Source organism: Megalobrama amblycephala, linkage group LG8, assembly GCF_018812025.1.
Source record: "Megalobrama amblycephala isolate DHTTF-2021 linkage group LG8, ASM1881202v1, whole genome shotgun sequence".
In the NCBI taxonomy this organism is placed as follows: Eukaryota; Metazoa; Chordata; class Actinopteri; order Cypriniformes; family Xenocyprididae; genus Megalobrama; species Megalobrama amblycephala.
The window spans coordinates 2,983,054-2,997,814 of record NC_063051.1 but is presented as its reverse complement, the minus strand read 5'-3'; the positions used below and the strand labels follow the sequence as shown (position 1 = coordinate 2,997,814).

General features: G+C 38.2%; 1 protein-coding gene across 1 annotated transcript in view; it reads left to right on the top strand.

Moving 5' to 3' along the window:
* arhgap9 (Rho GTPase activating protein 9) overlaps positions 1–14,761 on the top strand; it is a 36,059-nt gene that overhangs the window by 4,756 nt on the left and 16,542 nt on the right. The window contains exons 2-5 of the mRNA XM_048198691.1: positions 5,029–5,523; positions 7,545–7,870; positions 13,406–13,630; positions 13,726–13,800. Coding sequence (XP_048054648.1) covers positions 5,029–5,523; positions 7,545–7,870; positions 13,406–13,630; positions 13,726–13,800 — 1,121 coding nt within the window. The remainder of the gene's footprint in view (positions 1–5,028; positions 5,524–7,544; positions 7,871–13,405; positions 13,631–13,725; positions 13,801–14,761) is intronic.

The following is a 14,761-nucleotide window of genomic DNA, read 5'->3' as shown; positions in this document are numbered from 1 at the left end:
CAGTGAGTTTAACCCAGGGTTAACCAGTGGCTTTAATACAGGTTTGACCAGTGACTTTAACCCAGGTTTAAACAGTGGCTTTAACCCAGGTTTAACCAGTGGCTTTAACTGAGGGTTAACCAGTGAGTTTAACCCAGGGTTAACCAGTGGCTTTAATACAGGTTTGACCAGTGACTTTAACCCAGGTTTAAACAGTGGCTTTAACCCAGGTTTAACCAGTGGCTTTAACTGAGGGTTAACCAGTGAGTTTAACCCAGGGTTAACCAGTGGCTTTAATACAGGTTTGACCAGTGACTTTAACCCAGGTTTAAACAGTGGCTTTAACCCAGGTTTAACCAGTGGCTTTAACTGAGGGTTAACCAGTGAGTTTAACCCAGGGTTAACCAGTGGCTTTAATACAGGTTTGACCAGTGACTTTAACCCAGGGTTAACCAGTGGCTTTAACCCAGGTTTGACCAGTGGCTTTAACCCAGGTTTAAACAGTGGCTTTAACCCAGGTTTAACCAGTGGCTTTAACTGAGGGTTAACCAGTGAGTTTAACCCAGGGTTAACCAGTGGCTTTAATACAGGTTTGACCAGTAGCTTTAACCCAGGTTTAACAAGTGGCTTTAACCCAGGGTTAAATTTGACTTATTAAACGCTGTTACATAAGCACTGTATTGTGAATTGAGAAGGGCTTTTGATCTTTCCCATGCAAATACCATCACTTTTCCACCAGCTGTATTGGCATGGTTGACATGTGATGTATTTGCATGTTATCACCCTTCGTTCTGCATCAATGACGCCTGTGGCTCTCTGAGTTTGCTGTATGTGATGGTTATGATGTCTGATATCTATAAAGAGCTGCGTCAGAGTGTTAATCAATGTCAGTGTCTTTACAAAAACTACAGATGAACTACATTTACAAGTAAGACGTTTTTAATGTTTTTGAAAGAGTCTCTACTGCTCACCAAAGCTGCATTTATTTGATCAAATACAGTAAAAATTTAGAATTTAAAACAGTTTTCTATGTGAATGTATAGTAAAGTGTAATTTATTCCTGTGATCAAAGCTGAATTTTCAGCATCATTACTCCAGTCTTCAGTGTCACATGATCCTTCAGAAATCATTCTAATATGATGATTTGCTGCTCAAGAAATAGTTTTTTATTTTTCAGGATTCTTTAATGAATAGAAAGTTCAAAAGAACAGCATTTTTATAACATTATAAATGTCTTTACTGTCACTTTTGATAAATTAAATGCATCCTTGCTGAATAAATGTATTACTTTCTTTAAAAAATATCACTGACTCCAAACTTTTGATAAAACATAAATCTAGAAGTTTTGAAGCCTTTTTGAAATTGCGTAATGATGATTAGTGAAGTTTAAGAATTTTGCAGATCTCTAGTTTCCGGGTGTGACCAATTGTGACGTATTTATTTAGAAGCTCAGATGTTTAACCATAAGTTTACCACCATCTGATGCCTGATATCATTAGACTGTGTGTGTGGTTGTGTATTTGTGGTTGCTGGGAAAACATGAAGAGGTAAACGACACATTACACCACAACCTCATACCTCAGTCCATATTACCTGATCAGTATAGAGAGAACACACACACACACACATGCAGTCATACACTTTGTGCCTGTAAATGAGGTTAATCAATTGCTTCACCAGTCAAATGGATGATAACGACTCACTGTACAGCGACCGAATGACACAATGTTCTGTAGATGTGTGTGTGTGTGTGTGTGTTGGCTAAATGTCCACCTGATTTGAGATCACTTCACTGAAGACGAGCACCAAAGCAAACCCTCTAATTATGAAGCCGGTGAAAGTGAGTGTACAAATGTCCCAATCTTTGCATCACATCAAGCAACATCATCTTCCACGACTGACCAATCAACGGCCCCGAATGAATGGAACTAGAATTCTATTGGTGGAATCTGACAGTAGTATCAGAAGAGAAACACAGCAACAGGGCAGAAAGAGTGAAGGGCAAAAGTGGAGCTCAATGCCACAAATCGACAACACGAACACAATATTCTGCTTTCAAAACAAGTTAAAGATTAAAACAGAATAAAGATTCTGTCATCTGTAGGATTTTCTGCTGTGGAACACAAAAGGAGATGTTTAGCAGAATGTTCACGCTGTTCTGACTTGTGTGCCGTTAATGCTAAAGTTGATGAGGTGTGCATGATGTCTCGTTTGATGTTATTTAACATGCATGTAGCGTTCACACACTGTTGAGACGGTTCATGTCTTGTTTTCTTCATTTAAGGTCAGGCTGATATCTGTGACCTTCACTCTTGGCACAGATGGAGCTTACAGCAGATCTGAGCCTCTCTGTAGGAAATCACTTGTTTTTGCCACAATGTGTGCGTCTGTTTTTGTCTCTCTCTCTCTCTCTGTGTGTGTGTGTGTGTTTGTGAAGACCAGACGTGTGTTTGTAAGCATATGTGTGAACTGTGAGTCACGTCGACATCATCTGCACTCATCCAATGATGACGGAAAAAGAGATTTCAGAGTATTTTCTGGTTAGATCGACGTGTTTCTGGAGCCGCTGTGAGTCTGTTGGACTTTGGTGATGGTAAAGCGCATGTGGTTTCCTGTTTTCTGCACGTTGCATTTCAGCTCCTTATTTCTCGCAGAGACAATAACGTTCACTCTCGCAGTCACATGGAGAGAGAAACCGCGCCACTGAGACATTTTAAGAGGCGTTCAAGAATCACAAAAACATGCACTGAAAACCTGAGATTCAAAACCTGGAAATAAACTGAATGTTTTAGGATTTTCATAAATAAAAAAAAACAAAACATGTTCAGATGCAAGTAAATGAGTGTCATCAGCCATTTTACAGCAAAAGAGACAAAATACAGATCCATTTTAGAACAACTTAACTCAAATTGTTATGCTTATAAGTGTTGTTTGTAAAGAAAATATGAAATGAAAAGAAATGCATACTAGAAGCATTTTCACAAGACTTGCATTAAAGGGGTGTTTGATTATGATTTGACTTTTTTAACTGTAGTTAGTGTGTAATGTTGCTGTTTGATCATAAACAACATCTGCAAAGTTACGACGCTCAAAGTTCAATGCAAAGAGAGATATTTTCTTTTACAGAAACGGCTGGTAGGAACTACAATGAGCTTCTTCCCGGGTTAGTGACATCACAAAGCCTAAAATTTACATAAACCCCGCCCCCGAGAACACGCAACAAAGGGGGCGGGGCCATGTTGGGCTGCTTTAGAGAAGAGGAAGAGTTGTTTTTGTAAATACCGTCATTTTACGCCGGACTGCTTCACAAACGAGGGTCAATTCAACACAAAAGATGAACATGACGGCACATGCTAGTGGATGAGTTGAATCAACTCCACAGCAACTACATCAATTTATCCACTAACCATTCAGAAACGTCCTAAAAGTTGTAACTTCTCCCTGAGTCTCTCCATCAGTGTCGACTCCGGTTTGAACAATGTAAGGCTGAACACTTTCGTCATTTTGGCTGCGTGAGATTCTCCAGCTTTGTTGTTGTTGAGCTGTTAAAGCTCCGCCCTCTTCTGGAGTAGCAGCTCATTTGCATTTAAAGGGACACACCCAAATAGGGGCAAATTTGACAAGCTATAATAAAGGATCTGTGGGGGATTTTGAGCATTATAGGTCACTTTAAGGGTCATTTAGCATCGTGCTTTATATGTATATGAGGATTATCAGTAACCCTACACACACACACACACACACACACTTTTCTCCAGTCACTTGGTGTTGTGTCCTGCAGTGAGCATTAACCTGTCGTCCATCCGCAGTGAACTTCCTCTGAGCCACAGAGAGACAGAGGGACTCTTCATCATTCTTCAGTGCAATGCTGTCTTTGTAATGTTTGCTAAAAGCCTTTCTGTGTTGTTAACAGACAGCATGCGGTTTCTCTCTCTCTCTCTCTCTCTGTCTTATACAAGGGAAGTCCATTGGCAGATCAGTTCACACACCACAAATATCAGTCGCCTCAAACTCCCCCTCAGAGTCAGTGCTGGGAACTGAGGGAAGTGATGTCATGTTTGCAAACTCCACAGAAGCTCACTGAGGTTCAGAAGTGAAGCTAGATAATAGATTATTGGACTATTGCAAATTTCCTGATAATTTACTCACCTCCACGTCATTCAAGATGTTTGTGTCTTTCTTTCTTCAGTCGAAAAAGAAATGAAGGTTTTTGAGGAAAACATTCCAGGATTTTTCTCCATATAGTGGACTTCACTGGGGTTCAACGGGTTGAAGGTCCAAATGTCAGTTTCAGTGCAGCTTCAAAGAGCTCTACATGATCCCAGACGAGGAATAAGAGTCTTATCTAGAGAAACCATTGGACATTTACTAAAAAAAATAAACATTATATACTTTTTAACCACAAATGCTCGTCTTGCACTGCTCTGAGATGCGCCACGCATGACGTAATTTCATGCATTTTCTCCTCCAGCTTCAAAATTGTCTGATATTGTCTGATAAGACTTAGTCTTTGCACGTTCACTTTGTAAACACTGGATCGGTACTTCCACCTACGTCACGCGTGATCTTTCCAACATGATTACGTCATGCGTGGAGCATCACAGAGCAGTGCAAGACGAGCATTTGTGGTTAAAAAGTATATAATGTTTATTTTTTTTTAGTAAATGTCCAATGGTTTCTCTAGATAAGACTCTTATTCCTCGTCTGGGATCATGTAGAGCTCTTTGAAGCTGCACTGAAACTGACATTTGGACCTTCAACCCGTTGAACCCCAAATCCTGGAATGTTTTCCTCAAAAACTGAAGAAAGAAAGACATAAACATCTTGGATGACATGGAGGTGAGTAAATTATCAGGACATTTGAATTCTGAAGTGAACTGTATTGAAACAATGTTGTGGGTTCGAATCCCAGGTAATGCATGATCTATGTACATCATGAAGTTGCTTTGGATAAAAGCATCTTCCAAATAAGTAATCGTAAACATATTATGTGATTATTGGAATTATAAGCATGCTATTTGGTGAATGAAACGAGTCTTTCTGTTCCAGAACATGGCTCTTGTGTTGTGTCCCTGCACTGCCGTCCTCTCGTCTCGCTCCAGTGGTGTCCGTGTCCAACTATCACCCTCTGCGTGCAACTGAGAAGAACCATGCTGTCGGGCAGCTGGCGCCGCGGAACCATCATCCCGTCTGCGAGCGGGCCGGGCACGAGTAAAGGCGGGTCGAGACTGGGCAGCACTGTGATTCTAGAAGCTCAGTATGACTATTCGTACCGCGGCGCCGACGGCCGTCTGGTCTCCATACACGAGGGCGAGCGCTTTCTGCTCCTGAAGAAGACTAATGCGGACTGGTGGCAGGCACGGAGGATCGGGGTGGGCGTGAAGGTCAAACCAATATATGTGCCGGCTACATACGTCATTGAGCTGCCCGTCAGCACGTTCCGCCCATCGCTGCCCAGCAGCCAATCAGCATCTGAGAGTCTCAAGATGTTCTTCCAAGCTCCACGAGGTTCCCTCACACCCTGCATGCAAACGCACTGCTCAGGTAGAGTCACGTGATGCTTATATACATTTTTGATCAAAATACAGTAAAAATTGTGAAATATTATTCCAGTGTAAATCAGCTGTTTTCTATGTGAATATATAGTAAAATATAATTTATTCTTGTGATAAAGCTGAATTTATTTAATTAAAAATACAGTAAAAATCACAAAATATTATTACAATGTAAATCAGCTGTTTTCTATGTGAATATATAGTAAAATATAATTTATTCTTGTGATAAAGCTGAATTTATTTAATTAAAAATACAGTAAAAATCACAAAATATTATTACAATGTAAATCAGCTGTTTTCTATGTGAATATATAGTAAAATATAATTTATTCTTGTGATAAAGCTGAATTTATTTAATTAAAAATACAGTAAAAATCACAAAATATTATTACAATGTAAATCAGCTGTTTTCTATGTGAATATATAGTAAAGTGTAATTTATTCCTGTGATCAAAGCTGAATTTTCAGCATCATTACTCCAGTCTTCAGTGTCACATGATCCTTCAGAAATCATTCTAATATGATGATTTCCTGTTCAAGAAACATTTATGATTATTATCAATGTTGAAAACAGTTCATATTTCTGTGGAAACCGTCATACATTTTATTTTTCAGGATTCTTTGATGGATAAAAAGTTCAAGAGAACAGCATTTATTTGAAATAGAATTTTGTAACATTATCAATTTAATGCATCCCTGCTGAATTAAAGTATTAAAGTATATATATTACTAATGAAATATACAATGTTTATTTATGCTTTGGCAAAGATATGGAGGTGAAAACGTAGATATGAATACTTTGCTGTTGTGCACTGAAATTTTGAAATAAATTCAATAAAATATATTTTATTGTGTGTAAAATTTCTATATATATATATATATATATATATATATATATATATATATATATATATATATATATATATATATATATATTAAATGATTTAAAAATAAATATCAGTGTGCAGATTTTTACTGTTTAAATATAATAGAAAATATAGCTGCGAACAGCAGTTGTCGGGGTTCAAGCGCTTTAAGGCCTTTAAGCACGAGCATAAAAAGGTATTATGTTTTAATTAATCATAGATGGAAAAGACCATTTACAGCAAATACAGCCAATTTATCATAGGAAATATGTGGTTTAAAAAGCTTTTTAACAGTTTTTGAGGTTGAGCCAAAAACCTAGGACTAGTTCGCCAAAGTTGGTTTTTGAAATAATCTCCAATATTTAACGAACGATTCGATGGACAGCGGCGGTCCTAGAGACAAAGTTGCTCAGAATGAGGAGTTCTACGAATGTTGTGGGTGTGTGCGAAAAATCGCACAATGCACAATCCTTTATGCACGAGAAAAACGCGAAGGCTAGAGCCGTGAGTCAAACAGGCCCAGCGAGCTTCGTTCCAATTGGCCTCCGTTAACCTTGTCTGATAGCTGCTCAAAATTCATTGGCTGATGGTGGACATGTTTTTTGAGATACGTCAGTGTCCTCATAGACAATCATGGCACCTCAGATGAAGACACTGCATGCCAATTTTCAAGTCAATCGGAATAACGGTGAAGTAGTTATAGCCATTTTTACGTTTTTTTTCCTGTTATAGCGCCACCAAGTGGCCAGTCGCTGCATCCTTTTTCATGCGACCACAGAATGATATCTTACATATGTGCACCAAGTTTGGTGAAAATATCTCATTCCGTTCACAAGTTATAGCCATTTTAGTAAAAGTGGCTCCGCCCACTTTGAACGTTTTGAGACCGTGAATCGAAATTTCAACTTTTTTTGATAATTATTGACAATCAGACTCTGGAGAATCTCGCTGCACAGGTTTGGTTCTGGGCAAAAACCTCGGACTAGTTCGCAAAAGTAGGTTTTTCAAAAAATCCCAAAATAAATGTAACAATTACAATAGAGTTTCAGCTCTTGAACCTCTAAATATCTAAATATAATGACATCATTCTCCGTTTTTGCTGAACTGTCTCTTTAAGGTCTGATTTGTGTGTCGTTCCTCTCAGTGCCTGATAAGCAGTTCTGTCGTTCCATGGAGAATCTCAGCTGCAGCAGTGCCTTGATGGACAAACACACAGGCCGAGTCTCAGTAAGAGGACATTTCCCAGCGTTCCCCGCTTCCTCCACCTCGCCCTCAGGTCACCTGACGATCCCAGGTGGATACTCGAGTCCAGGCGCTCCCATCGCCCGCAGCCAAAGCTCCAGCAATCTGCCCCAGAACCCGTACCAGGACACGAGCCGCTCCACGGCGAGCGTGAGCAGCCCGACCCGATCGTACAGCCAGTGGGACGTGAGCGCGGCCGCACGCAGACACACACACGGACACATACAGGTAACAGAGTGTGTGAGGAATGCTTACATGTGCATATTTCATTATTATCCAAATTTGTTCTTTCGCTTTATCTTTTTCTCTGTCTATTTCTTGTTTCCTCGTGTCTTTAAGATTGATAATCAGGGATTTCAGACACATTCAGGTCACATGATACTCATTTCTCGTCAAACACACTAATGCCAATTTTTAATAGTAACATTGAATTAAACATGAAGTAGAAAAGCTGAGGTGACACTTTACAATAAGGTTGCATTTGTTCACATTACATAACTACAATCTTTTCTGTGAATGCGCTGATGCATATTTCATTGATTTTATTATTGTTATTGTATTTCATTATCTTATCTCTGTGTATTCTGTGAATTTCTCTTCTGTAAAGCACTTTGTAAACACTGTTTTTAAAAGGTGCTATATAAATAAAGATAACATTAGTTAACATGAACTAACAATAATAAATACTTCTAAAGCATTTATTAATCTTAGTTAATGTTAATTTTAATTTTTACTAACACATTATTAAAATCGTTGTATCTGTTAATATGATTTAATGGACATGTACTAACATTAACAAAGATTAATAAATACTGTAACAAATGTATTACTCAATGTTAGTAAACTTTAGGTAATGCATTAACTAAATTTACCTAATGTGATCTTATTGTACCTAAAACTGAAATAATATTTTCTTGAAACACACTCCAATAATAACCAATTTTTTTGTTCAGTTCAGGAGTTTTAGGCAAGAATCTCTCACAGAAGTGCCGGTCTCACACTGGGTCTCAAGTTTGAATTTTTAACCACTTCTCTAAATACAGCAGATCTTTAAATACAATTCCTGCTAAAAGCTGAGGCGTGCCTGAAAAATACTTTTTCTTGTCGACAATCACACACTCACACACACCCAGTGCCAGTCGGACAGTGTCTGAAATGGTTTGATCAAAGATTCGGTCTCTCTAACTCCGCCTTTCTGAGAGCTGCTCTGCTCTGATTGGTCAGATGGCCCAGGCTGCTGTGATTGGAAACCAAACGCTCATTATCATATCTGAATCTCAGCTCTTGATACACAGTGATATGAACGGTAATGATGGTGTCGGTTTTACCGTATAAATTATCAGGGTTGAAGCGCTTTAAGGCCTTTAGGCACATGTGTAAAAAGGTACAATGTTTTAATTAGCAAACCTGTAATCATCTTGATCATAGATGGAAAAGACCATTTACAGCAAATACAGCCAATTTATCATAGGAAATATATGGTTTATAAAGCTTGTTATCAAGGCCAAAAACCTAGGACTAGTTCGCCAAAGTTGGTTTTTGAAATAATCTCCAATATTTAACGAACGATTCGATGGACAGTTGCTCAGAGTGTGTTACGAATGTTGTGGGCGTGTGCGAAAAATCTCGCGATACACGATACTTTACAAATGTGAAAAACGTGAAGGTGCCCCCTGGTGGCCGATTTCTTTTGAATTTCTCCCAGGTCTCTAGAGTCAAACAGGCCCAGCGAGTTTCATTCCGATTGGCTCACATTAACCTTGTCTGATAGCTGCTCAAACTTCATTGGCCAATGGCGGACATGTTTTTTGAGATACGTCAGTGTCCTCATAGACAATCACGGCACCTCGGATGAAGACACTGCATGCCAATTTTCAAGTCAATCGGACTAACGGTGAAGTAGTTATAGCCACTTTTCAAGTTTTTTTCCTGTTATAGCGCCACCAAGTGGCCAGTCGCTGCGTCCTTTTTAATGCAACCACAGAATGAGCTCTTACATAGGTGTACCAAGTTTGGTGAAAATATCTCATTCCGTTCACGAGTTATAGGCATTTTAGTAAAAGTGGCTCCGCCCACTTCTAACGTTTTGGCGACCCCTAGAGACTGAGAATCGAAATTTCAACTTTTTTTTTTTTTTTTTGATAATTATTCACAATCAGACTCTAGAGAATCCTGCTGCACTGGTTTGGTTTCGATCAGGTTAGAAACTTAGGACTAGTTTGCAAAAGTAGGTTTTTTAAAAAAATCCAAAACACTAGAAAATTTCAAAAATCAATAATCAAAACAGCAAAATCTGAGTAGTTTGTCAATCATTTAACATTTCTATGATAAAAGAGTTGTCAAGTATTACTTGCGTCTTTCCTCACATTCCTTCACCATTAAAACATGCGCTGGAATTCATGTGACTAGTAAAACCCCGCCTTCTTTGATTTGATTGGCCATCTCAATCATTTTGACACTGTGAGCCATTGCCACATAGATAACTGACAGGAAGTGATGTCACTCTGAATGTGCACAATAAAATCGTCAGCAGCCTCAAAAAGTATTTGGACACTTAAAGATTTGCACACGCACACTTTATAACCCAAACATCAGACGAAAAGAAGTTTATCTGGTCTGAAATATGGGCGACTGTATCTTTAAATCTCTCCATGCATCAGTTTGTTTAACTCTATTGATTCTCACTGCCGTCTGTTGTGCACATGCTTTTGTTTCCAGGGTGCGACAAACTCTCAAACTCTCGTTCACACCCAAACGCTCACACACACACACACACACACACACACAGCGAGAGCAAACGTGCCCTCGGTGGAAAAAGTTCAAGGCTTCATTTCAACCGCCAGCTGTTTCCCCTGCAGCACGCTTCAAACAACCTGCCTCGCTGTCACGGATGCTGCAACAAAAATATTCAGGCATAAATTTAGGATTAATGTATTTGAATTGCGTATAAAATTCCCATCTGTTTGGACGACACGGTTGTAACATAAACAAACAAACAATCTTAATGTGATTCATAAAGATGTTAGTTATACATAAATGAAACTTGAGTGCAGAAATCTGACCTTTGTTTATTATTAACTATTTGCATGTATTTGATTTTATTTAAATAATCAAAATGCATTGATTCAGATGGCTTAGAATCTGTATAAATGTGAAAATTACAGCTGTGAACAAGCAACATTCAACTAGTTAAAAAGATTGAAACAAACTGACATCATGTCTGTCAAAATGACTGAGATGGCCAATCAAATCAAAGAAGGCGGGGCTTTACCAGTCACATGAATTCCAGCCGTAGGGTGTTTTTTTTGGTTCACTGCAATTTTAAGGAGAAAATACTCAGCTGTGGTGCTGACTGATGAATTTACACATGGTTTGTCTTATTAAAAATACCACAAATGTGACCCTGGACCACAAAACCAGTCTTAAGGGTCAATTTTGAGATTGACTGAATAAATAATCTTTCCATTGTTAGGATAGGACAATATTTGTCTGAGATCTGAGGGTGCAAAAATATCAAAATATTGAGAAATTTGCTTTTAAAGTTGTCCTTAGCAATGCATATCCACTCACAAAAATACATTTTTGATATATTTACAGTAGGAAATTTACAAAATATCTTCATGGAACATGATCTTTGCTTAAAATCATAATGATTTTTTGGATAAAAGAAAAATTGATCATTTTGACCCATGCAATGTATTGTTGGCTATTGCTACAAATATACCCATGTGACTCATGACTGGTTTTGTGCTCCAGGGTCACACATAAACAACATAAAAACTCGGTTCTTTAAAGTATTTGTTTGAGTGCAGCATGTTTTATTCTCTGTTGAAGGAGCTGTTAGAGTCGTCGAGCGTGTCTGATGTCAGAGCGAGAGACACCTGCTGGTCGTCTACAGTATGACTCTCGTCCCGCACACGCCGCGTGGCCATATGGCATCATAGGGACGAGTTACATAATCCAGATCCACACTGTTCTCACCTCAGAAAACATCCCTCCATATGCAGCATCTCCACTGGAGATTTAAAGCACATAAACAAACCGTAATCCATCGCTCAAAGCTTTTAAGTGCACTCGAACTCAACTAAAGTGCATGAAATGACATCAGAAAGCCTTTTACATGCAACCCTGATTTATTGTTCGGTGGCTTCTAATGGTTTATCTTCCTTCTCTGTATTGTTCACAGTCGCGTCTGCCTGAGTTTTAGGCCACTTCCTCTTGACAGTTGTGGCTTCAAGCTGTTTTCTTACTTAGAGACGCGTACGCCTATAACCACACTAACACACACTGCTCACATGTAGTCCCTTTTAAGTTCACTTCTAAACCAGGATAATCTTGCACATGTGCTAATTAGTCTCATTTACACAAATTAGACGCACACTAAGAGGGTTGAGCCAGAAATCATGCTTGCATTCTGCAAAAAGAACAGCAGTTACTTTTTAAACAGGTTTCAGAGCATTTGATTGGTCAAGTCAGTGTTGCTGAAATAGAACAATGTTTTGAAAACAAAAATGATGTCACCATTAAAGTTTAACTTCCTCTGTGAACTTTATTTCATGCAGTGTTGTTATTGTTAACTAAAATGAAAACTATTAAATAGTTTGGTAAAGCTAAAATTAAAATATTAAATGAAAAGTTTTCTAATTTCTAATTTTTGTTACTAAAGTGCTAAAATATATTAAAACTAAAACTGAAATAAGAAACCTGAAACTTTTAACTATAATCTAAAAATACCTGTAAAAAAAATACAGTTTTTCCATTACTGTAAAAACAATGCATTCTGGGTAATATTTGTCATTTTAAGAAAAGAGGCCTATAGGCTACTTTCTCGAAAACAACAAATAATATTACCCAGAATGCATTATTTTTTTACAGTATATTACTGTTTCAATAGAAAACGGTATTTTACTGTATAAATTTGTTTAGTTTTTTAGTTAATTTTTAGAGTGTAATTAAAAATCGTTGTTGATAATTGAAAAAATCTAAAATAACGGAAATAATTGTGTTGAAATATTAAAATTGAAATAAGATAAATTAATTGTCGGTAATTGAAAAGCTGAAATAAAATAAAATATAAAATATTAGATTTTTTTAATATTAGTTTTCTAATTTCTAATTTTTGTTACTAAAAGGCTAAAATATTAAAACTAAAACTGAAATAGGAAACCTGAAACTTTTAACTATACTCTAAAAATACATGTCAAAAACTGAAACAAATTTATACAGTAAAATACCATTTTTCCATTACTGTAAAAACAATGTATTCTGGGTAATATTTTAAGAAAAGAGGCCTATAGGCTACTTTCTCGAAAACATCAAATAATATTACCCAGAATGCATTATTTTTACAGTATATTACTGTTTCGATGGAAAACGGTATTTTACTGTATAAATTTGTTTAGTTTTTTAGTTAATTTTTAGAGTGTTATTAAAAATCGATGTTGGTAATTTAAAAAAATTTGAAATAGAAAAAAGTGAACATTTTGTTGAAATATTAAAACTGAAATAAGATAAAATATAAAATATCTAATTTCTAATTTTAGTTTAAGTACTAAAATTGATGAAATGTAAACCATATAGAAATATATATTTTTGTGTGTGTGTGTATATATATATATATATATATATATATATATATAATTCAAATATTATTAAATAATATAATGATCTATAAATAATACTAAAATGACATGCAATTCAAAGTGCATTTTCTGTGAAATACAAGCCATATTTCTTTATAATCTCTCTGTTTCCTCTCCTCAGCTCTCATCATCAGACTACATTTCCCAGAGTTCTCTGTCAGAGCAGGGGAAAAGACAGTGGGCGGAGCCTCCCAAGCCGTCACCGGGTCAGAAGCCCCTCCAGACGCTGCAGCAGTGGGAGCAGTACCGCGACCCCGGCACCGGACGCTGTTACTACGTCAACACCGTCACGAAGGAGCGCTCGTGGAAACCTCCGCGCCGAGCCCGCGAGAGCAACGAAAGCAGGGTGAGCGACCAATCGGATCCTGGAACCAGACCATCATCGACCAATCAGAGACACTCTTTTCTAATGCATCTTCCTGTCTGTCTCTGTGTTTGTAGGGTAATGTGGTTCAGCGTGACTTCAGGCACCTGTCGCTCCCCTTACAGAACTCAGGAAGCAGCTCGATGCACAGGGTACGGCACAAATGACACACATTATAGATGTGTGAAGTTCAGTTGGTTTGCATGTGATCATGGTTTTATGATGTATGAAAGTGATAAATATCTGCTTAAAGAGGATGTATTATACCCTTGTGCTCCACTAGAGCAGGTTTTCCTGCTTGAATGTTGATTATTTTCCTCATATTCTCCATTGTTGCAGCTCCTCTCTTTCCAGTCTGTCAGTAACGCTCTGTCTCTATGAAGCTCCTCCTTCTGAAAAGCACAATGTGCTCTGATTGGTCGGCTGGAGCAGTGTGTTGTGATTGATGTTTGGGAAATGCCCCGCCCCTTACCATAACCGCCAGTTTCAACTTAACTCAACCAGGCCCCGCCCCTTTATTCTGCGCATGAATTATTTAAATAAGGAATATTTTGACGTGTTCGTTTACATAAGGAAAGCACACACACACACACACACACACACACACACACACACACTCACACACACACACACACACTCACACACACACTCACACACACACACACACTCACACACACACACACACACACACACACACACACACACACACTCACACACACACACACACACACACACACACACACACACACACACACACACACACACACTCACACACACACTCACACACACACACACACACACACACACACACACACACACACACACACACACACACTCACACACACACACACTCACACACACACACACACACACACACTCACACACACACACACACACACACACACACACACACACACACACACACACACACACACACACACACACACACACACACACACACACACACACACACTCACACACACACACACACACACACACTCACACACACACTCACACACACACACACACACACACACACACACACACACACTCACACACACACACACACACACACACACACACACACACACACACACACACACACACACACAC